General features: G+C 37.9%; 1 protein-coding gene across 1 annotated transcript; it reads right to left on the bottom strand.

Annotated features, from left to right (window-relative positions):
- Window positions 1-1,851: 1,851 nt before the first annotated feature.
- On the bottom strand, window positions 1,852-22,525 carry LOC140153603 (TAF6-like RNA polymerase II p300/CBP-associated factor-associated factor 65 kDa subunit 6L). The gene is made up of 10 exons (XM_072176389.1): window positions 22,275-22,525; window positions 18,865-18,951; window positions 15,747-15,897; window positions 14,321-14,365; window positions 13,633-13,730; window positions 9,868-10,041; window positions 8,581-8,705; window positions 6,540-6,672; window positions 5,647-5,775; window positions 1,852-4,386 (listed from the first exon to the last, which is right to left on the bottom strand). Exons 1-10 carry the CDS (start codon window positions 22,416-22,418, stop codon window positions 3,595-3,597), a joined length of 1,878 nt encoding a protein of 625 aa, XP_072032490.1. The 5' UTR covers window positions 22,419-22,525; the 3' UTR covers window positions 1,852-3,594.
- Window positions 22,526-23,683: the final 1,158 nt, after the last annotated feature.

The raw sequence follows: 23,683 nt of genomic DNA, 5'->3' as shown, positions 1-23,683 counted from the left end.
TTTGGTTGATTGGATATGTTAATATGGGTTTTAGTGTTGCCGTATTACTACTACATTACAATTGTGAACCATATTACACACATGTATTGAACAATTTGATATATTAAACTGAAGAAAACAGAAAACTACATGTAGTATTGTTTTGTTTGATTGTGTCTGATCATTAATTCACTCCCAAAGCAATTACAATAGATGACACAAAATGCTGTCATTACATGCACAATAGTAATTTATTTCATATCTTACATGATGAAACACTTGAATATAGCATTATAAATAATACCTTGTGTACAGGGTGTCTCAAAAGATTAGTTTCGATATATGCCGCAGCTTTGACCAATGTCTTGGTACTAGTCAACTTACTTTATCATTACCCTAGACCCTAGGTCTAGTAAACATCAAAATAGTAGAAAGATTGCGATTTTGCGATAGCATCGAACGTACATAGAATATTCAAAATCCCGTCACAGGAGAGTGATTTTGAATAGGTTCCATGTACGTCTGATACATACATTTGGAAATTGCAATCTCGCTAGTATTGAGCATGAGCAGTCTCAAATTCCAAACGGTGCAATTGGGACAAGGGTTGCCCTGTTATTCAGATACTGTACAGGTTATGGAAGACCCTAGGGGTTATGGTTGGCACTATGCTGATGATTTTTGCTCAATTTGGAATAATACCGCCCCTTGCTCAATTCGGAATAACGCCCCTTTTGGAATAACAGGTAGAAACCATGCACATTAGAAAGATAGTGGCAAAAGAGGATGCTTATTTAGCAATGTCAACTAAACATCTCATGAATATGGAACTCCACACTGACATAAATGATTGATTGTGATTGAAATTTGGATCAAGTGCCAAAGTGATGGAATCAATTGGTTGATTTTGAAATGGAATGCTGACAATTACCTGCTGAAATCTTATATTATTGCCCAACACCTCAAAGCATCAGTAATTCACTGTGAACCTACAAAAACAATGCAGTGAACAAATAAATAAATTGCTTTTAAAAGGTCATTTGATGATCCACAGCATCACCCCCCACTTTTCTTTAAAAAAATTGAGATTTTTATACCACTGGAAACCTCTGGCTACATAATGTTCATGTACAAAAAATTTCTTTCCGATTAATTCGTTTAGCAAAAATATCGTGAAATTTTAATTACTTTCTGGTAAATGCAACACACATTGTCTATGGAGCAGTGTAATACACATCATGCATAACTCGGAATCGTAAAACCGGAAACAACTGAAATTTTGGGAATAAGCTTTTTACGTGGATTTCTACTGAAAAAATGTCATAAAATGAGGATGCTAGGATCACAAAGTACTCCTTTAATTGTGTTAAAAACTTGCTTCAGAGTGTTGACAAAATAATGCAGGGACTCAAGTGCTCACTGGAAAATGTAGATGACTGAAATGATACAATGAATGTGCACTGAGATATTGCGGTGTCCATGAGCCCTAGAAGGAAGAGGTTATTCGAAGACCAACAACATTTTGTGCAAGTGAGTTGTCTCTTATAAACACATCAAAAGAAGTAAGTCCCCCTCTCAAAATTTTGTCATAACATCGTAGAATAAAACTTTGTACCAATAAAACTAACTGAGAAATAATTATATGAGTGTTTGCTAAGTGTTGTGTGAAAATGAAAGATGTCAATGACTTCATGACTGAATGAGCCCAAATTAAAGACAAAAACGGCCCGTTCTAAAAGTCACAAAGTAGGCCTATGCTTGTTAACTGCAAGGTGTATTGGGACATGGAATGAGACTGACCATCTTACCACTCACTGTGCTGAGCTCTGCATCAAGATAGGGATTTGCATGAATGTTCACTTGGTGACGATTTTAAACTGCACTCAACCACAGTCCACATGGTTTTGCATTAGTGACAAGCCATGAATCAACTTTTGTGACAAGCATAGGCCTACTTTGTGACTTTTGGAAAGGGCAGTTTTTGTCTTCAATATGGGCTCATTCAGCCCTGAAGTCATGGACATCTTTCATTATCACACAACATTTAGTAAACAGTCATATAATTATTTCAAAGTTAATTGGAACAAAATGCAACCTTACAATGCTTTGACGAAATATTGGGAGGGGGACTTATTTTTGTTGATGTGTTTATATTCCATCTACAAGCTATGTTTACGCTGGGGAACCCTGTTTTATCGCTTGTGTTTAACAAATCACACATAATGTTGCGTGCCTTTGCGTTTACCCGAGATCAAGACCAGATTGGGAGAAGCATTTTTGACATCTTGCACGTCAAGGAACGATTGGCCCTCATTAAGTGATGATGCTGGACTTGGATTCTTGGGTACCATCTATACTTATTAGTCTGAGTCTATGCAATTTGCACATTGAAGTATTAGTTTTGACTAATAGGGCCTAACGAAAATAATATGTTTGTTTCCTGTAACCAACCCGACTGCAAAAACTTGCCAAACTTGCAAATGTTATCAACTTTTTTTGGGGAAAAAAAAGTGAGCGTAATAAACCATTTATAAAGTACAGTAAAACGTGTAGTTTCTATTATTTCCATATATAAATATGTATTTACATTCCAGATACCAAATCCCAGAAAAACATTCAGGCAGCTTTTATTTTTTCCACAACCTATGATATTTTGTTTTAGAACGGATACAACATTTGTCCACAAAATAATTTTTTTTACCTACATACCTAACGACTCTTTTTTTTAAAAGCATGTTACAGGAAACAAAACATTATTTTTGTAACGCCTAGTGAAAAGCTGTCTAGAAGCAAGGTTTTAAGTAAAAATCTGACGGATGCAGATTGAAAATGATCACAGTAATTTAACTGACATATTTTACCTTAAACGCATTCCGATTCTGATTTATGCCCTCTAAATAACCCAATGTGCCTCCATGAAATGACTTTCTTATGAACCAGGGCAATAATTAGGTTGAAAAATGTGTGAAGCAACTGATTATGTATTTCTTTATTCATATAGCAAAGTTCAGTTATGTTTCAAACATATTTCAGATATCAAAATGTTTATATCAGCAACATTTCAGTCAAACTATTACATAAAGCTATCAATCAGGTATCATTCCAAATAAAGCTAATAATGCAGCAGTTCTTAAGTATCATCAAACTCCTTCAGTTCATTTATGGTAACTATCGTTAACATCTTCGTTATCCAATTCTGCCTTCACATAAAATGCTGTCATCTGGCACTTCCAAATTGGCTATTTCATTCCAAATCCACACTACCCCTGTGGAAGGTTTTGGAACTATCTTCCTCAAGGGGAGTATGAATTTCAAATGGAATGAACATATTGGCAGCTCCATTTAAAACTCAACCTCCCTCAGTGGAAGTTTCAGGTTGAATCTTTCTCAGAGGGTGTATGAAACTCAAATGGAGATGACTTACGTGTTCATTCCATTTCATATTCATACTCCCCATGTGGAAGATATTTCAAAAATCTTCCATAGGGTGAGTGTGGATTTTAAATGGAACAGCCCAATACAGATTGATTGTTTTGGTGGGTTCACCGTCAAACAAAGTCTGAAACTGGCACATTCTTTGTAGGTCACAGCTGGTGGTACACACACTGTCCAACATCACCACAAAGAGTTGAGCCCAAGGACACTTTTCTGGAAGTTATTACTAGAAGATGTTGTTGGTTTTGTGAACTGCCTTCTCTTGCCAAACAGTGGCATCTTAGCATTCACACGCCACACTGCTGAATAAACAATGTCAGTGGCGGGAGACGGAGAGCTTCCGCTTTCAGTTCTCTCTCTAGTCCTCACCTGACGGATTTTACCAGGTACCGTCATCGCTGTGGTGAATTCTGTTCTTTGAAGCCTCGTCGTTGTTTTTGCTAATGGAAAGGCATCTTTTAGTATTGTTGAACGACTTCTCCCTCGTCTGGTCACCTTTGCATGACGAGGTCTCAGTCCTTCTCTGCCCGAGTTTGGAAGACGAGGCCTGTCGGGATATTTCAGTCTTGTAATAAGAGTAGCCGTCCGAGCAGCGTCGCCTCCAGGACCTACGCGAGAGCTTAGTGCATATTTCGACAAAATGGAGTCTCCGTTAACTAATTTCAACAGGTTGATATCTCTCTGTGGTTGAGGTTTTGGCAGTATTCCCGGCAAGAATCCAAGCCGTGCTGTTAAACTATCACCGAGGTATTCGTAGAGTTCGGCATATACCTCGGCAATATCATGCTTATCACTTGTGGTGTGTTGGGTATCCTCTATGCTGGTACTACCAAGTCTCATCAGATGGCTAGCAGTACCAAAGGCAAACTCTGTCTGGTGTCCAGGACTTTGGCTTGGTGAGCTTTCTCGGCTGGTTTGATTGCTATCACCTGCAGAGGCCTGCTTGCATTTGAGAAGGCACACAGCAGCACTCTGGAATTCAAACAGAAAGATTTTTTGTTGTGTAAACAAATAATTACAAAGAAGTCATGGAAAGTGTGTACAATGTGTAATGGGATCAAGCAAAGTTCGCCGAGATTCAATTTCAAATTTCCTACATACACATAATAGACTATTAACACAATTGTATAGCATAACATTATGCTGGAGTTACTTTGAAATTTGAACCTGTAGTTTCTTAGATGTAACTGAAACAATAGAAAACAAAGGAATCTATTGTTATTATCAGGCAATGACAGGCGGTGTCAAGTATTATTCAAGCACATTTTCTTTTAACAAAATCATGTCGTAAGCAAGACCTGATAGCTTATGAATTAAGTATAGAAGATATGGGAAATAATGAGCCATGTAGCCAACATAGCCAAGACTCGTATATGTAGTAGATAAAGGGTGAGAAACAAAAGACAAAATTAGAGCCCTCTATAGTTTTATCACCTCATAATGTACTATGACACATTTTAAGTTTGTTGAAATGTCCAAAAAGCCCAATAATGTGGCCAGTGTTTCTAAATATGAATGTGTACTTCTCTTGTTCAAAATTTATTGACCTGATCAAGATTATCTTGACCTGACCAAGATTATCTTAACCTGACCAAGATTATCTTAACCTGACCAAGATTATCTTGACCTGCCCAGGATTATCTTGACCTGTCCACATTACTTGATATAATCGACAGTTGACCAGCAAAAGAAATACAATAGATAATGGAAAAAAAGAAGAGGGCTAGACGTATATAAAATAGTAAACATTTGTCTGAATAAGGCAAACACAGCATGGGCATGGTTGATGTGTATCTGTGATTACCCTCTTGATTGACAGATATCAAAATATACAGTGATTTGGTTTGTAGATTTCACTGCAAATGAAAACACCAAGTGCAACAAAAATATAATCAAAAAAGCTGTATAAATGAAGTATTCTAACACACACAATACTATGACAAGTAATTACAAAACGTATGATAGCGCACCTATCTATAAAGTCTATTTTTTCCACTCTTTTACACGCACAGCTACAATAATTTATGAAAATATATAGTTTTATCTTCAACAAGAGGCAAGGATGGGGCAGATAGTCCAGTGGAAAGTTTTGTGCCTGTCACAAATCCTTGCATGGAATTATTTCTTTTCCAATCCATTTTTAACCCACAATTTTTTATTTTCATGTGAAAGTATATATTGAATGACCCTCGTATTGAGAAACTTGAGAGAGTATGTTTCCATATTACTTACTAATATTGCTCCATGCACTTTGTGGCCATCTTCTTTAACTTGTACATTAGAAAGTGATGTATCATCCAGGACTTGCTGTAGAGTAGGCCAATATGATGATATCTGACCAACTAAAACTTGCTCTATTGCCTGTAACAACGATTATACATACAATATTCACATTAGACAGTGATGTATCGTCCAGAGTAGAGTATGCCAGTATGATTGATGAAAATATGACTAATGACTGTAAAAATAACCTATACAAGGCAAGAGGGATGCCCCGGACCAGGATCAGGGAGGCTATTTTGCTTATTTGTCACTCCAGGAATTCAGGGATTCCTCATTTTGAACAATGTTACAGCTACCACCTGTTCCAAGAACCTCTAACAGTTCCATCTGCTGTGCCATCACACTGAAGCAGGATACACCCAGATATATCTTACCCTTCCCAGAGTCCTTTGCAACATGATGCATCACCTCATTACATCAAATGACACTCCTCTAACTTTGCACAGGTTCCCTTAGTTTTCATGTTGAGAATAGGCTGGCTTAACATGGGTCTAAAGTCTAGAAATAACATATTTTGCAAGATCTGGATGTGCTCTGTTCATTGAGGTACTTCTCGTCACTATCGACCCATGTTGCACTAGATAGCAAATCAGTACAGAAAACCGAAGTCAAAGAAATGCATTGTGGGAAGTGCAAGGTATCTTCTCTGTAACATATCATAGTTCTATGCTCGTTAATATTAGGATTTGCATTTTTTGGAATGATATATAAATATGAACTGTGTTATTAAGTAACACTCTTTTTAAGGTACAAGTTTGCTCTACTCTGGGAAAAGTTAATAAACTTTCTTCAAACACATTTAGAACTAGTGGTTACACTGAACAAAAAACAGTCAATTTCACCTTGGGCCCTAATGCTTTGAGACCAACCACAGCACCATAATGAGAGCATAGAGGTCTTGCTGGATCATTGAGAACTTCCTGGAAGGTGGCTATCAGCTGATGATAAAAACGAGTTGATGATTCAAGGGATGACCTGAAAAAAAAATCAAGGATTTTTCAAGGATTACATTTAAAGGTCCGTAACCCGATCGACAGCATCATCCCCGATTTTTTTCATTGTTGATGAGGTTTTGGTATCACATAATAGATACTATTTTTCTCATTACTATCCTGAAATTTGACGCTCCAAGTCGATGTATTTCCGGAGAAATCATGAAACACAGCGGCTTTTACAGGCTACCGGTTTGTAAACAATGGTAAATACTTTGGATTTCTGAGTCGGGAATTATGAACGAAATAGCTCGAAATATCAGTCTCCTCAATAGCTACTTTGGTTTCAAGGCGTCATACACATTCTGTGAAAAAAGCGAACCACACTAACTGCTGAGGAGACGCGTCTAGACGGTCTGCCGTATTTAATTATAAAATTTCCACGATGGAGGCAGCGGGCGATTAGCTCAGTCGGTTAGCTTGGCTTCATGTTCCTACCGAGAGGTACCGGTTCAAAATCCGCACGGAATGGTTTTTTTTTTTTTCCTCTCCATTTTTAACCCAAACTTTTTTATATTCATTTGAAATGTACATATTGCAAGGGGAAATATATTTTGTTTCCTTTTTTTCTGAAACGGTACGAAAAAAACAAATATTTTTCGTTCAATACGGGCGGGCATTGATTGTACAGCATGTCAGCATTAAATTAGTCATACTGAACGGAAATGGTTCTTGTTGCTTGCCTACCCAGAATGCAATTCACGTATACCAAGGTATTGGATTGCAAATTTGGCTATTTATTCACATTTACGCTGAAAATATTCTCGTTTTTTCACAAAGCAGCATAAAGGGGGCGATATTTGATATTATTATGTAATTTTAAAGACAATCCATATCCAAAACCAATAGGGTTACCCCCCTTTAAGAGGTGATGTATTTAACAAGGCTTTCAAGAATTACTGAAATGGGCTATTCCAGTTGAAATCTCTACACCCCCTGTGGAAGACACTATCTTAATTTCCCACACAGGGAGTGTAGAGTTTAAATGGAGTCACCCAATCAGGTAACCCCATTTAAGATTCACACTCCCTGTGTGGAAGATTAAGGTTATGTTTTCCATATGGGGATGTATGGATTTCAACTGGACTAGCCCAATGGTCTATCTGCACTGATGGGTTGGAGGTGTGAAAGCCCATTTTGTGCTGCTGAGAAACCAAACTACTACATGCAAGTGTTTTAGTTTTCAACAAGAATTAAAATTGTGATGGTCAAAAGATATGAGGCTGGAAAACCAGAAACTTAGAAAGACACATTGATAATCACCAAACAGGACCAGCGCAAAACTGTATTCTATGACAGTTGTTGAGGTCTGCTTCGTTGAGACTGTGATAATCAACCTAATGTATTGTTTGTAATAAATGCTCCCCTCTAATAAACGCCCCCTCCAATTTTTCAATGAAAACGTGTAGGTAAGCTTAAAACTTGCATCAGTCACAATTGTTAAATTGCATGGACGAAACCTGTCCATTTCATTGCCTAATTATGATAGAATTTCACTAATTTCAATTTTTATTCCATGCACTTACAGATGTAATTTTGTTTTTATTTCCCACAAAAATGTTATTTTCCGTGGGCGCCGCCATCATGTAGTATTAGTATAGTCGTAAATCCCTCCTTTCAACAGGAGCACCATCGGGAAATTGAACCCGATTTAAAAAACTTTTTTTCATTGACAATTCACTTCCAATAAACGCCCCTCTTTTGGAAAAATGCAACGCCCCAGGGGCGTTTATTACAGACAATACGGTACCTCATTATTTGACCTAGTAGCCTCTCATGAACCAATATGTGGGTTGATAGACACTGCTAATGGCTCTAAAATGCAGTACATCACTGTGTTCTATGACGGTTATTGAGGTCTGCATTATTGAGACTGTGATAACCAACATACCTCATTATTTGACCTAGTAGCCTTGCAGCAAAATCTCTCAAAGCCCAGTGGTCATTATGTGGATTGATAGACACTGCTAATGGCTCCAAGATGCAGTACATCACTGTCGAGACAATCTGAACAAGCTGTGGTGAAGAAAAAATCAAGGGATTGTCCCATTAGGTTTCAAAATGATTGTATCCACAGCTACAATCCAGGTAAAACAGTTGGCGCACTTGCTCAAAACAATTCAAATGAGTGTTGTGTCAGAAGTAAAAAGGTGAGTGAAATGAGTCGGGCATGCATACCAACTTTCCCTAGCCCCAATCTTTGAATGTTACAGGGTCTCAGAGACCTGCTTACAATGTGGCTCTGGGCAACATTGCAGAGGAGTGCATGGGCAAACATTTTACCTGGATTGTAGATTATGAGTGACAAGAATTTATAATCTACAAGGGAAATAACAGAATGCTACAAAAACCATAAACGATTTGAAGAATGATTTATGCTCAGATTAATAAGTAAACAGATTGGAATTTTCCATGCCTGTGCCCTCTAAGCATACTCAAATTCAGCTGACGCCGGTACAGCGTTCAGACCTGGCGACATCGCATGAAGTTTCTTTTGTGTACGCTCGCGCTATTTGCGCTATTTTTTAGTTTGCTCACGCGGTACCTGACTTAGCGTCAATCCCCATGGGCAACATGCCAAGTTTCCACGGTATGAATTTATGTAAACAGGGGTAGAAAGCCAAGTGACCACAAAATTGCACTAACATTTCAGGTCTTGTGGTTCTTAAGTTGAGACTGAAAGAAGGATTAAACTATGGTATTATCTCACTCTATATTGCTACAAAGTAAAGTAAATTTCCAAAAAATCTTCAGGGTGACAACTCTCTCACTTAGTAGGCTACTAATAAAGAGAATACACTGGAACTAGGCCTACATTGATTCATTTTCTTTATTTTAGTTCAGGCTTAAATCAGAACAAGAAATCAAATGAACACTCTGCGAATAAGTGACCCTTAACATTGAAGAGGGGTTGAAAGTCCAACCCTAAACGTCAAAGTTTAACTCTAAAAAGTAGCCCTTTTTTCTTTTTCAACATTTTTTTTTGCGACAGCATGCATACCAAATGATATCCCAAATGAACTCTGTGGGCTGGAAAGCCCATTTTCTAATAACACTTACGTATGGACCTAGATACATGACTGGATTACTGGCAAGTGCGTTAACAATGTCCAAGAGTCTTGTCAGCTGCACCAGATAATATCCCAAATAAACCCCCCGGGCTGGTGATAACACTTACGTATGGACCTAGATACATGACCGGATTACTGGTGAGTGCATTAACAATGTCCAAGAGTCTTGTCAGCTGCACCAGATCATGACTGACCATCTTCACTCCACACGATACAAAGTTAACAAGGTATGGCAGCAAACCGGCAATTTTGTTGTTGATGTGCAAGTCTTGCAATGCAGCCTGTAAGAATGGATGAACGTATACTATCAATGTAAATGTTGTCGTCTTGGTTTTTATCTTTTGCATTTTTGTCTATTAAATGGGGCATTCAGTAAATTATAGAGATACATGCACCCGGGGGGTCACTCACATAAATGGTCTGTACGCATGCGCATGACTAAAAAACAAGGAAAAGGGGTGTTTTTTAAGCAAGTTACTGCGAGTGACTAATTAAGGGTCTAAAAAACAGTGATTTTCAAGAATAAGGATAGTTTTCTGAAACTGAACAACTTGTTTAGGGTACCTTTTCAAATTTTTGCTAAATTACGAGTCCAAAAAGGGTACAGATGTTTCATTTTTAATAGCCAAAAAACTCATTAGGGGGTAAATTTTATAGTTAAATTACCTTATTAAGGGCCTCAATTTGCTGGTAGGATAAAACTCGTTTGGGGCTATTTAAAGACAATTTGGTCATGCATGAGTACACTATCATACTTGAGTGGCCCCCTTGGGTACAGGCAGTGCCCCACCAGTCATCGTCACCATGCAACAACTATTTTTGCATTTATGAAGGCAGACCATTCTATCACTCATTTCCAACAAATCATGCATAAGGCAAAAAAAAACATGTTTGTTTCCTGTAGCAGGTCCAAAAAGTCAAATGCGAAATGCATTTTGTTTTTTTTTTTTTATCCATGTCTTGAAATGGGAAAAAAAAAATACCCTTTTCGCTGCAAATTGGAATGGGAATTTACAGTGGATTTCTCTGACACACAAAAAAATCATATTTCTTCATATTCAAGAATATTTATATTGTTTATTTGTTGTGTAATGTGTAAATGTTTACTCCAGAAGTGTTTTATATTATTTTTTTGCAATTTTTTCAGGTTTTTTTTCTTTGTAAGTGGAAACTAGATGGATCGCGGTTCTCGGATGTCGCGGTTTTCGACGCAAAGCGTCAACCGTGATGCCTCCACCAAAGGGAGCAATGTGGCACTCAAAAGTTGATACAAAGCTTCAAGCCTAACAGAGGAGACTGAATTTGACCTCAGATGACACCTGGATGACCCCAAAACAACCTTCCAATGACACCTGGGTGACCCCGGATGACCTTCAAAATTTTTGGCTGTAAATGGTGACAATACCCACCAAGTTTCATGCCCATAGGAAAAATATTAAGAATTTGACGACCTAAAATGACCTTTCAAAAAAGCATAGAATTTCCTGACCCCAATACACCTTTTCACCCATCACTGTACATTAGCACATTATGCAAATTAGCTAGTACTTCATTTGTATATTTTGCGCCGAAATCTACTGCATAACAATTGTATTCCACCAAAGTGCATCACAACATGACATACCACTTCCGAGAAATAGCCTTCTCAAATATGTGACGGACATTTTGACAAAATGACCTTCCAAAAATTTGGCTCTAAATGTTGACTGTACCCACCAAATTTCATGCCCGTACGACAGTTTTTATCAATTTGACCTCAGATGACCTCTGAGTGACCCTGGATGACCCCAAAATGATCTTCCAAATATGTGGCTCTAAATGTTGACTATACCCACCAAGTTTCATGCACGTATGACAGTTTTTACTAATTTGACCTCAGATGACCCCAAAATGGCCTCCCAAAAATGTGTCTCTAAATGTTGACTGTACCCACCAAGTATCATGCCCATATGATAGTTTTTACTAATTTGACCTCAGATGACCCCTGGTGACCCCAAAATGACCTTCCAAAAATTTGGCTCTAAATGTTGACTGTACCCACTAAGTTTCATGCCTATCCAACAGTTTTTACTAATTTGACCTCAGATGACCCCTAGTGACCCCAAAATGACCTTCCAAAATTTTGGCTCTATATGTTGATTATGTCTACCAAGTTTCCTGCCCATGTGACTGTTTGTACTAATTTGACCTCAGATGACCCCTGAATGATCTTGGATGACCCCTGAATGATCTTGGATGACCCGAAATGACCTTCCAAAAATTTGGCTCTAAATGTTGACTGTACCCACCAAATTTCATGCCCATACGAAAGTTTTTACTAATTTGACCTCAGATGACCCCTGGGTGACCCTGGATGACCCCAAAATGACCTTCCAAAATTTTGGCTCTATATGTTGATTATGTCTACCAAGTTTCCTGCCCATGTGACTGTTTGTACTAATTTGACCTCAGATGACCCCTGAATGATCTTGGATGACCCCTGAATGATCTTGGATGACCCCGAAATGACCTTCCAAAAATTTGGCTCTAAATGTTGACTGTACCCACCAAATTTCATGCCCATACGAAAGTTTTTACTAATTTGACCTCAGATGACCCCTGGGTGACCCTGGATGACCCTAAAATGACCTTTCAAAAATGTGTATCTAAATGGTGACTGCACCCACCAAGCTTCATGCCCATACAAGTTTTTACTAATTTGACCTCAGATGACCCCTGAGTGACCCCAGATGACCCCAAAATGTCCTTCAAAAATTTTTGCGCTAAATGTTGACTGTACCTATCAAGTTTCATGGCCATATGATAGTTTTTACTAATTTGACCACAGATGACCCCTGGATGACCTCAGGTGACCTTGACCCCCTAACCAATACAAACATGTTCTGCCTGGGGTCAAGATGCACCCACCCACCAAGTTTGAGGAATGTGCGACCCCTAGTCTCTGAGAAAAGAGGTAAATAAGGAAAATGGGCCCCCTGACCTCAAATGACCTTTTACCTCAGTATATGACCTTGAACCTCATCCAAAAAAAAGGAGCCAGAGTTTCTGACCATGACCCACCTATCCTGAAAATCTGAAGTCAATCTGTCCATCCATGCATCCATATAGCCTCCGGACGGAAGGACGGATGCACGGACATTGCAAAAACAGTATGCCTCGCGGTGAAAGCAAAAAAAAAATTCAAATGCGCACAATATGCCGTCAAAAACGAAATGCGCACGCTACAGGAAACAAACTTGGGTTTTTTTTTGGCCTAACATTGCATGCCTTTGCATTTACACAAAAGATACCAAGAATGCATTGGGCTATTCCAGTTGAAATCCACACTGACCCCTGTGGAAAATTTTGGAAATATCTTCCAAAGGGGGAGTATGTTTTTCAAATGTAATTGGTCAGGGTTAATCATTTTGCTCATACTCCCCCCTGTATTATGGCTTTACCTATCTTTCAACAACTGGAGCAAGTATTACAAATTGAAACTGCCCAAAATGTCTATTCTATTCCAAACTCTTACTCCCTCTGTGGAAGACTTTAGCTAATTCTTCCACAGGGGTACCATACTTGAAGATAAAATACGGATAAGATACGGATAGTCGGATACATTAAAGTAGCCTCCATGATTGACACACAAACATGGTGGAGTCGGTACTTTTTAATTTGACCTCTTTGGATCCAGTAGAGAGACCGGGGGAAAAGGGCTCTGTAGTAAATATCCTTTCACTTAGTTCTTTATTTCATATATTATTCTTTCTTTTCTTTCTCTTTATCCTTCCATTCCTTCTCCTTTTTCTTAAATATGTTTCTCTTTAGGGGAGGGCGTACACCATATTTGCCCCTATGTATATCTGTCCATGGTACCATATAGCACATACCTTTCTCAACTGTTCATTGCCTTCCAACACAGCCTTGGTAATCTGAGTGTAGTACTGATGCATGTGATCAGGAAGTTTTTCAGCATTGTGAGTTACACCTGTATCATAAAGGAAATTAATTTAATATTACACTTGTTTTAAAGTAAATGTTAACTTTGATCATCACCAAATGGGCAGGCCTCAGCAACAGAAGATTGATATCAACATTCTTTACAGTGAATTGCGATTGTGATACTGCATTTATTAAATTGAAAACAATGAATACATGAGAAAGGGTTGATATTTCATGAAGTACCCAGCAGGTTCTAATTCATTATCTCATGAATATATGCGATGCATGAGAACCAATCATACTTCTTTACTTGCCAAAACACAAATGCAATGCAAGAGTGAACCTCTGCAAAACATTAATGAGACGTGTGTTTACACGAATAAACAATTTACGCGCACGCAACTACCATATTTGTACAGAGCATGACTAAGTGCTTTGTAGTTAGTCGCTAGCGGGTAGGCTATTCAAATTTTTTGAATGATTCAAAATTAAATGAAAGGTAAAAATAATATTATACAGATCATACAGATGGAATTAGAAAAGTGATGGATACGTTCAACTACTTTGCATCAGTTAGTTTTCGAGTATTGTGAAAAATCTAAACAACATAGCAAGAAATATGTAGCAAAAACTAACCTGCGCCAGTTGGTTTTAGAATCCCTTCAACCGCTAGCCATGTTGCTGCAAGGCAAGTACACAAATAACTGTTAATATCATTTATATCAGACTTTTGAGCGATACAATAAAACTGTATATTGTACAATATTTGCAAAATACCCGGATGCAATACAATATTTTTTTAATATTGCACGCGTATCTCGTCGCGCGTTACCATGGTGACAGCACCAACACGTGGCATGATACAACAGCACAACAATACAGACACCGTAATGGCTCACAGGAGATTTCGTACTGTATAAACAAATAAACTCACAAACTTAATTCGCGGCAATTCTGGATGATGATAACATTAGGAAATATAATCCACATCTACAAATAAACCTATATATAATTATTCCGAAATTACAATACACATTGATTAAACCCGGTTGCTAGGTAAATTTTCATTTTACCGCAAAGCAAAATCCTGATATAAATAATAATAATAATATTGAATGGCTTATTTTCGTGTGATACAAGAATATATTGCACTAGATAGAAAAATATTGCACTCGTCTTCGACTCGTGCAATATTTTTCTATCCCGTGCAATATATTCTTGTATCACTCAAAGCCATTCAATATTATATAAATATCATTGACATATTGCAGAAATTGTGCAAACAAATTTGGAACACCTCAATCAGGATGGGAAAAACTGCAGCTTTCCCTTCCCAAGAATTTTTTTGGTTTACTTGGGATTACATACACCAAAAAACAACTGCCAAGCCCTTCTAAAAGTTGTGTTGACTGCCAATGAAGTTCAGTATGACGTATGTTAAAGCTATAATTATAAAGGAGGAAAAATTTAACAAATGAAGAGCTTTGTTTCAAAACCCCTTACATCCACTTGCCCAATTTTGAGAACACATCAAAAAATCATCAAAATAATCACTGATATAAGGTGTTTTTCAACAAAAGCAGTTTTTGGCGGGATGCTCATCCTACCCAAGCATCCGGCCTAAAACTGCTTTTTGTTGCAAACCCCATATATCAGTGATTTTTTTGATGATTTTTTGATGTGTTCTCAAAAATGGGCAAGTGGATGTAAGGGGTTTTGAAACAAAGCTCTTCAAATTATTTTTAATGTGACTACATTTATGCTTACATGTACAAGCTGTATCAAAATGATTGGTACCCATCAGTTTTAATTGATAATGGATGAGTTTGACACATCAAAATTCAACATAAGATCCAAATAATTTGTTGAACAATTGCTGTAAAAAGTCATAAAATATACATTCTAATGTTGCATTTGGAAATTGATGTGTCCCAATAATTTTGATACAACCTGTTCACCTGTATGTAATCTTGTTTCTAGGATGCTTTAGATGAAAGAAGGGGTGTAGGCTTACATATCTGAAGGCATCTTAGACCTACATTAATTTGTACATTTGCCTTACCTTTCACAGTGGTTTTCCCAGCACTGTTGAATACTTTGTTATCTGTGGCAAGGTCAGGCAGACTAACATCTTTGTCTTCAGGAAAGAACAATTCACACTCTTTGACTGGTTTGAATGGCAAAGGATCCGATGACCCATACCCATACAATGGCTTCACGGAAAACAAAAGTAAAGAACAGAATATATGAGGGTCATTCAATAAGTTATACCACTGTCCTTATAACGTTGGTTCTGTACCTGCTAGCTTCTTCAAACTGATTATACATTGCAATGATCCCTACATTAGAGACTGACCGATCAGGTCCTTATCTGAATCGGCCGATTGGCGATCAATTATCTCTTTGATCTGCCGATTCGATCGCCGATTACCAGTTCCCCAATTGTAAACAATGGCTGCCATCAGCGTGAGTAAATTTCACCTGTATGTTGAAAGGGTACTTGTACGCAAAGTATTACCATAATTATGTATGCTCTGAGCACAAAAAAACACACTCCCATATGCATTTAAAATACTGAATTTGACCATGATTATTATAAGCTCAATTTACCTTTTCCCCCTGATGTCCCAGTCCATCGAATCATTCGATTGCCCCATTTTAATATTATGTTTACGTTCAAGTCAGTGTGAGTTTTGCACACGGCCCGTACAATCTGACACGCACGTGTGTAACCCGGAAGTGTTGAGTTTTGCACGCGGCCCGTAGCTCTCTCCAATCTGACACGCACGTGTGTAACCCGGAAGTGTTGAGTTTTGCACACGGCCCGCACGCACGTGTGTAACCGGAAGTAAGAACTACAATTGTAATGTGCATGCGGGGAATTACCTGATTATCTCAGCTGCGTGCCTGAATCACGGTATGATTTTATATATGTTTATCGCCTACAAAGCTTGTTCTTTTGCTAAATTTCGCTTGATTTAACTAGTCTAATTCAAAGAAACAATTACTTTCATGATATTGGGTGATCGGTGCATTACATCGGCGGATGAAGGAAAAATCGGCCGATGCAGATCACTACCGATAAGCTAATAATCGGCCCGATACGGAAGCTTCCGATCTGATCGGTCAGTCTCTACGCTACATATGAGGGCAAATGTATATTGATATAGCTTTTTCAGATTTTTGTAGGTGATCTCAGAACCAAAATAAGATTTGATACACCAGAAACACGAAAACAAAAATGTAAACATTTTACATGAAAATATATGTGTATCCCTCCTACGAGATTAGTTTGATCTGTTCTGCTAACAGATTGTAACTAAATAAATATTTTTAATGTTTTTAGATTATGTGATGTTCAACGATTTGGAAATTCCTGGTAAGTTGTATTTATTTAAATTTCTACCTCCTACATGTAATTAAAAAATCTAACATATCTTTACAAATTGATAAACACTAATCAAAGATGTTGCTTTTGTTAATGAGTGCTAAGTATAAGTATATTTATTAAAACCAACATATTGTGACCCGAAGGTCAAATTACATGTCAATGTACAGAGTAAAAGCAAAGCATTCATTAAAATTGATATAAATATGAAAAAGTATATAAAATAACATAAAATGGCAGACACAAGTAAATACTATAAATTCACACTATTATTGCACAATAAATATAAAAGCTGAAATGTGCGTGCATGCAGGAAAACCCGAATAAACGGCGCCCTACTTGTTTAATGCATCAACAAAATAGGGGATGGGGCTGTTTTTGAAGCGAGATGTTCTGAAACGCAGCTGGGAATAGTGATGCGCATTGCGGAGATTGCGAGCATGACACGCCTGTCTGGTAGGGGGGAGAAGATCATTGGTACGCGATGAGTTGGCAAGCTCTTCGGCAAACCTGCGGCAATGGTTCTCTCTCCTATCAAACAGGGACTCAAGCTCGCAAGTCCGCAAGGCCTCAGCATAGGAGGTGAAATTTTGGCCCAGCGTAATCCTGCATGCACGACGTTGTAGCCTTTCCAGGGCACTACTCTGACCAGCAGAGAGTGAGGAGTGCCAGGCTACATCAGCATATTCTAAAAGAGGGCGAATGTAGCCTTTGTATACGGTGATCAACTCATCTTCATTAAAGCCAAATTTTTTTCAGCATGCGCAGCATGTATAATTTTTGGTTTGCTTTAGATGTGATCTGAGAGATGTTCTTGTTCCAACGGAGATCATTTTGGATCCACACGCCTAAGATTTTTGCTTCATCGACAAAATTCAGGGGGATGCCAGAAATATTTAAATTAGAATGAGCAGGAGGGTCTGTTTTGAAGCAGATCTGGATGGCTTTAAGCTAAGCTTGTTGGTGTTAGTCCAGTCATTGAACTTAGTCAGTTCTTCCTGAAGCTTGCTTGGTTGTGGATGTGTGCGACTCTCTGCAAGTGTCAAGTCATCCACGTACTTCCAACATTTGATATCAGACTCCATGTTTTGGGCTGCATCATTAATCACCACTTGAAATCCAATGGGACCAAGTTTAGTTCCCTGAGGAAGAGCTCCATTGAGGACCCTATACTCAGAGAGAGTTTGGTTATAGCGCACACATTGGACACGGTTACTGACAAAGTCACACAACCATGGAACGATGGATCTGCGGACTCCAAGGCGGATAAACTTACTAATGAGAATATTGTGGTCAATCATATCGAACGCCTTTGAGAAGTCCGTCAGAACCACCGTTCCAATGTTGTTGACTTTGTCAGCACCTTGGTGAATTGAGTGAAGAAGGCTGACCAAATAGTGCGATGTGGATATGCCCTTAATATTACCATACTGTTGGGGGTCAATCTTTTCCTGAATATCCTCCAGCACCCAGTCAGTGATAAACCCTTCACTGATTTTGGAAAAACAGTCTGTTAAAGAAATGGGCCTGAGTTTGTCTGATGATAGGAATGGGCTGTACCCCTGTGGAAGATTTAAGAAACACCGTCCACAGAGCAAAATTTTATGTTTTTCATTATTTGAAACCCATACTCCCTCTGTATGGTTCTTCCTATGTCTTGAATACCTTCCAAAACTGGAGTGAGTATTTCAAATGGAAGTTACATACTCCCTGTAAGGAAGACAAATAGTTAAATATTCCACGGGGGAGGGGGGTATGGATAATAAATGGAATAGCCCATTTCATTACTTACCTCTGTGTCACTCCATCTTAATGCCTTATTGAAATCTTCAGTTGACATACGCTTTCTTTTAGCATGTTTCATGAACTGAGCACTAGCCTGGAACAAATAAATAATTAAACATTTATCTATAGGGCCCTTGCACAGTAGGTCAAGTGGTCAAACTAAGTGAAATCAGTCAAGCAAGCAAAGTTTTCTGTACTGTTTCAATGCAAAGTCATGCTCTGAAACAGGAAAACTTGTCTAAACTCAATTTCGTCATTAAAAGTGTACATTTCTGCTGACAAAATAAAGAAATAATTCTGAACAATTCCTCTGGTGAAAAATTAATATAAAGTGGCGATAATTGAACATTTTCAGGGCCAGTTTGTCATGAACCTGAGTTTTCCCCCATTGCTCAGTGCAGTGAACAGTGCTTTGTTTGTCCTCCAGCAAAATTGCCCAGGCATGGATCAATACAGGAAGTTGCAGGTTGTGCAAGCACTATATAGCAACAATTTGACTGGACTGGAAATACCCTATTTCGTCAAATAAACGCCCAGGGGCGTTACATTTTCCAAAAGGGGGGGCGTTTATTCAAGGTCAATTTTAAAACGATAATTCCCGTTAAAATCATTAAAGGTAAACTTAAAACTCACGCTAAAATGACGAACTATGAACTAGAAACACTGACTTCTGGTTCACTTCGGGTTTCCAATCCAGATTTTCTCCAAAAAGTGACGCTATTATCGACCATGTGGGCAACTTGGTAAGTTAACTACACAAGATACCATGGAAATATCGGCATTTTCGAAACATCTTGGTTGAAAAAAGTGGTGGGGGCGTTTATTTGAGGGGGGGGGGGCAAAAATTTTTTTGCTAAAATTGCACTTCTACAAAATTTTAGACTTTTCGAAATAGGCAAATTTAACTCAAAAAGATACAGTTGACTCATCAAAATAACTTTTATTCAAATTTCAACATTAAAGCCATATTATAACATTTTCATACAAAATAGATTAGCATTTCTTTGACATACAATGTTAGCTTTTTACTGTCAGATAGGCCTATATTCCTTTTTATTTTTGAGCCGAACAACTTTAAAGGCAAAGCAAAGAAATTTGGAATTTACTACCAGCGCCAATGACACCAATACATGTACGTATCACTCCTTCGGCTGTGTTATGGTATGACCCTTTGTTGTGTACAATGTAAATCGCCATCCCACACGCCATGTACGTACTGTGTTAAATTAAAGAACATGGTGTATGCGTTCGACTAATTCCATATATTACAGTATAATAAAAATAAAACAATGGTTCCTGCATTTTATTCAAATCTAGGATTTTGACAAAACTACAGCACCTACATGTACCACCTAGAGTCTTGATTTTTGCAGGTTATATTCAAAGTTGGTTTAATAAAGTACAATATAAACGTGTAAAAAAAGAATTAACAAAATTATTGAGGGCCTCCTGCCTTCATCAGCAAATCAAATGTTATAATATGGCTCAATAAACTGAAATAAAATGTCAACCCTGTCCGACCGAAAAATGATAGTAACATACTCTAGCATCGAATGCCTATCGTGTGCAACATATTCGAAGACAGGGTTCTTGACTGAGTAAGCCATGGTAGATATCCCATGAAGAGTTTCACTCTAGATAGTTGTGAGTGATGAGCATGTCAGATTCAACAACCCCGACCGACAAAATTAGACGAACCTTGTTGAATTCACCATTATGCACGTCTGGGTTGCACTAGCAAGCCAAGTTAGGCCAAATTGGTCAAGCTGGGAGATTCATAGCGCCCTCAGCGCTTGTTGATCGAAAGACAGCCTAGGCTAATAGAAATTGGCACTCCATTCGTGGGTGGTTGTTGTGGACCAAATAATAAAAAAGTATCCATAAAACATGCATATGTCCGGCAGGGTGATTCTTTGTTGGATTATTATTTAATCCCATCTGTGACCTCTTCTCATAATTTATTACTTTCTTTTTCTCAAGTCTGAAAACATAGAGCACTGCCATGCCACTGACAAACTTGGATGTAAGCTTAATATTCAGCATCGAAGTGGTTACGTAATTCTCTTGGTTACCGGATCACGCTATTTTGATATGCCTTCAAGTGCCATATACTTTGTGTGGTGATTGTTTCGATCGTGGTTCATAACTCAAGCGCGTGATCCCGTTGACATAGTAACATTACGTAACTTCGATACTGAATAAAGCTTATAATCGTGTGTGTACATAATGACGCAAAGTAGAAACTTGGAAATATGACTATAATATCTCCTTAAATTTGCCTCTGTATTTTGCAAACTAAAACAAGAATACTTTAATAAATACGAATATGTGAGTACAGAGTAGGACTATTTAATTTAGATTAGTTCGCAACACAAACTTAAATAACGGGCAAAACAGACACATCATTTATCGGTACCGTATGACATTTTTGTATTGGTGCTGCCCTATTGTTGTGCAGAGCTACTACGGTATGGGTTCCTCGTACTAAATTTAGATGCCAAGACAAACTGATATCTAAAAGTCACCGGTGCTTGCAAAAGTTATGAATGAACGCTATACGGTACAATGGTTTATAGTTATACTCGTCACAGACTAGTAATATGATATCGCATGGCAAGGTCGGGTCACGTATCATATGTAGGCCTATTTTAGGTATCCCAGGCAAACCTTAGTAACCACATTTGCTAGTCAGCGAAATTCGCCGAGACCGGGACCCAAACACAATGCATATTTACACAGAAATTTGAATTTTTTCGAGAATAGGTCGGTGAAGGAAACCTACATAAATATGTTTTCTATACTTCACTTGACCCAAATATATGATTTTTATGGTGATAATCAAGTCGCACATGGAATTTTAGAGGATTTTGATAGCAGTTCCATTAAAAAAAGCTGCTATCGCCATGAGACTAAGATCTAGAAACACATCTAAATGCCGTTTTGGGGAATTTTGCTATCTGAATCTTTTTGATGAAAGTCAATCTTTGACAAGATGTAACTTTGTTACGGAAAGTGCTATGACAAAAATGTTTTCAGTTTTGGCTTTCTTTACTCAAGGGCTTTAATTTGATATGTAAAATGGTGCAGTTTGATGGCAAATTTGAATTCACCTAGCATACCTACCTATTTAATTTGCATGCTCGCGTGGGTCGACATAGCTAAAAATCCTGGGCGTTTGCGGGCCGAATGTGGCAACCCAAAATATACGGTCGACCTGGGAGAAACCGATTTACGATAACTTAGGTGGTCGGTCTGTCCTGTGCGATACGCTATTTTGGGTCGACGATCGACCTGGGATTTTTTCTCCCAGCTTGACCCAAAACGCCTAAGTTAGCACATCTAGTATAACACTAACAAAAGTGCATGATTTTTACGACCCTCCGGATGAGCAAATTACTGAAAAGGCTTTAAGCTTACCTGCGTTGCTTCGCGTAATCTGTAGCCAACATCTTCGGCGAGTACAGTGGTGATTTCGTCTGATAAATTGTCAACACCAGACGCCTCTGACATCAGTTTTACAGATCCTGTTGAGATCGCAGCAAACTTCTTTTCCTCCGCCATCTTTCTTCATAAGTGCATCGTCTAAATATTATCAAAATAAGTAATAGTCTTTATATTTTGTTCGGTGAAAAGCTTACGAATTTTGTTAAACTAGCGCCCATTTTGAACAATTGTGAAATCTTTATGAAACTTCCTTTTTCGGTAAGAGCACCGCAAGAATGTGATAGGCTACGCCGCGAGTTTGGTCCTATACTAAAATGCAGTAATCTCATCCTAGTCCATACAGGACCAACGCAATATTTAGCACTAATAATCAACGCCGTCAGGCGTTGGTCCTTATAGATTGGTGCTATACCCCCAGCAGCGCAATCGAATTACCATAAGCAGTGACCTGAACCAACCCAGTTAATGACAACGTAATAACTCCAAATATGGTTGGTAACCCCGCCCATCATTTAACCGCATCTGTTATGTAACTGGGACGAGTACGCTAGTCATCTCAATCGATTGATTTTGAGATTGCATGGATCAAAACACTTCACACTTTTAAAGTAGCTTGGTTTACCAGTGTAGGCCTAAATCGTGATATCATATTGATTAATTTTAAAATCAGTGTCATTATATTAGTTCGGTTCTATTTTGGAAATGTGCTTATATATTAGCATCAAGCGGCAAGTTGGTACTCCGTGACCCTCAAAAAAGACCAAAAAGACCCTCAAACACCCTACATACTCATAGTCATATAGGAGGCAAAAATTAAACATGCTCCAAATTCACTAAAAACATGTCAAATTATTTGTCTGGGTCTAAGGATCACAGTGTAACATATTTGCACGTAGGACACATAGTTACCAAGTTTTGAGGCTCGACAGGTCCAAGGTCAATTTGCATGCTAAGGGTGAAAAATTAAAAGTTACTCCGATTTTCGAAAAATGGTTGCAAACTGACATTCTTCAAGTTCAAGGGATTCTTAGATTAATCACTTAATCGTTGGTTCATTCAACCAACCAATAAAGTATTCAACAAACAATCAAGAAAACAATCAGAATTATTTAATGAATTGATAGATTAATTTAATTTAATTGATATGGTCATCCTATCAATCAATATAATATAATAATATAAATAGAATCACAATAACTTATTAGATTGATATGAATTAATAGTCAGTCAAGCATTAAACTACTCATCAAGCATCAATTAATAATCATTCATTTGATCAATCGATCAATTATGATTATTAACAAATTACATTGTATTCTACGGTAATTAATGTACCGTATCTTGGTGTTAAAATATCAATCAATTAAGTAATCGAGTCAAGC

Source organism: Amphiura filiformis, chromosome 5 (genome assembly GCF_039555335.1).
Source record: "Amphiura filiformis chromosome 5, Afil_fr2py, whole genome shotgun sequence".
Classification (NCBI taxonomy): Eukaryota; Metazoa; Echinodermata; class Ophiuroidea; order Amphilepidida; family Amphiuridae; genus Amphiura; species Amphiura filiformis.
This window is presented reverse-complemented; position numbering and strand designations above follow the sequence as displayed.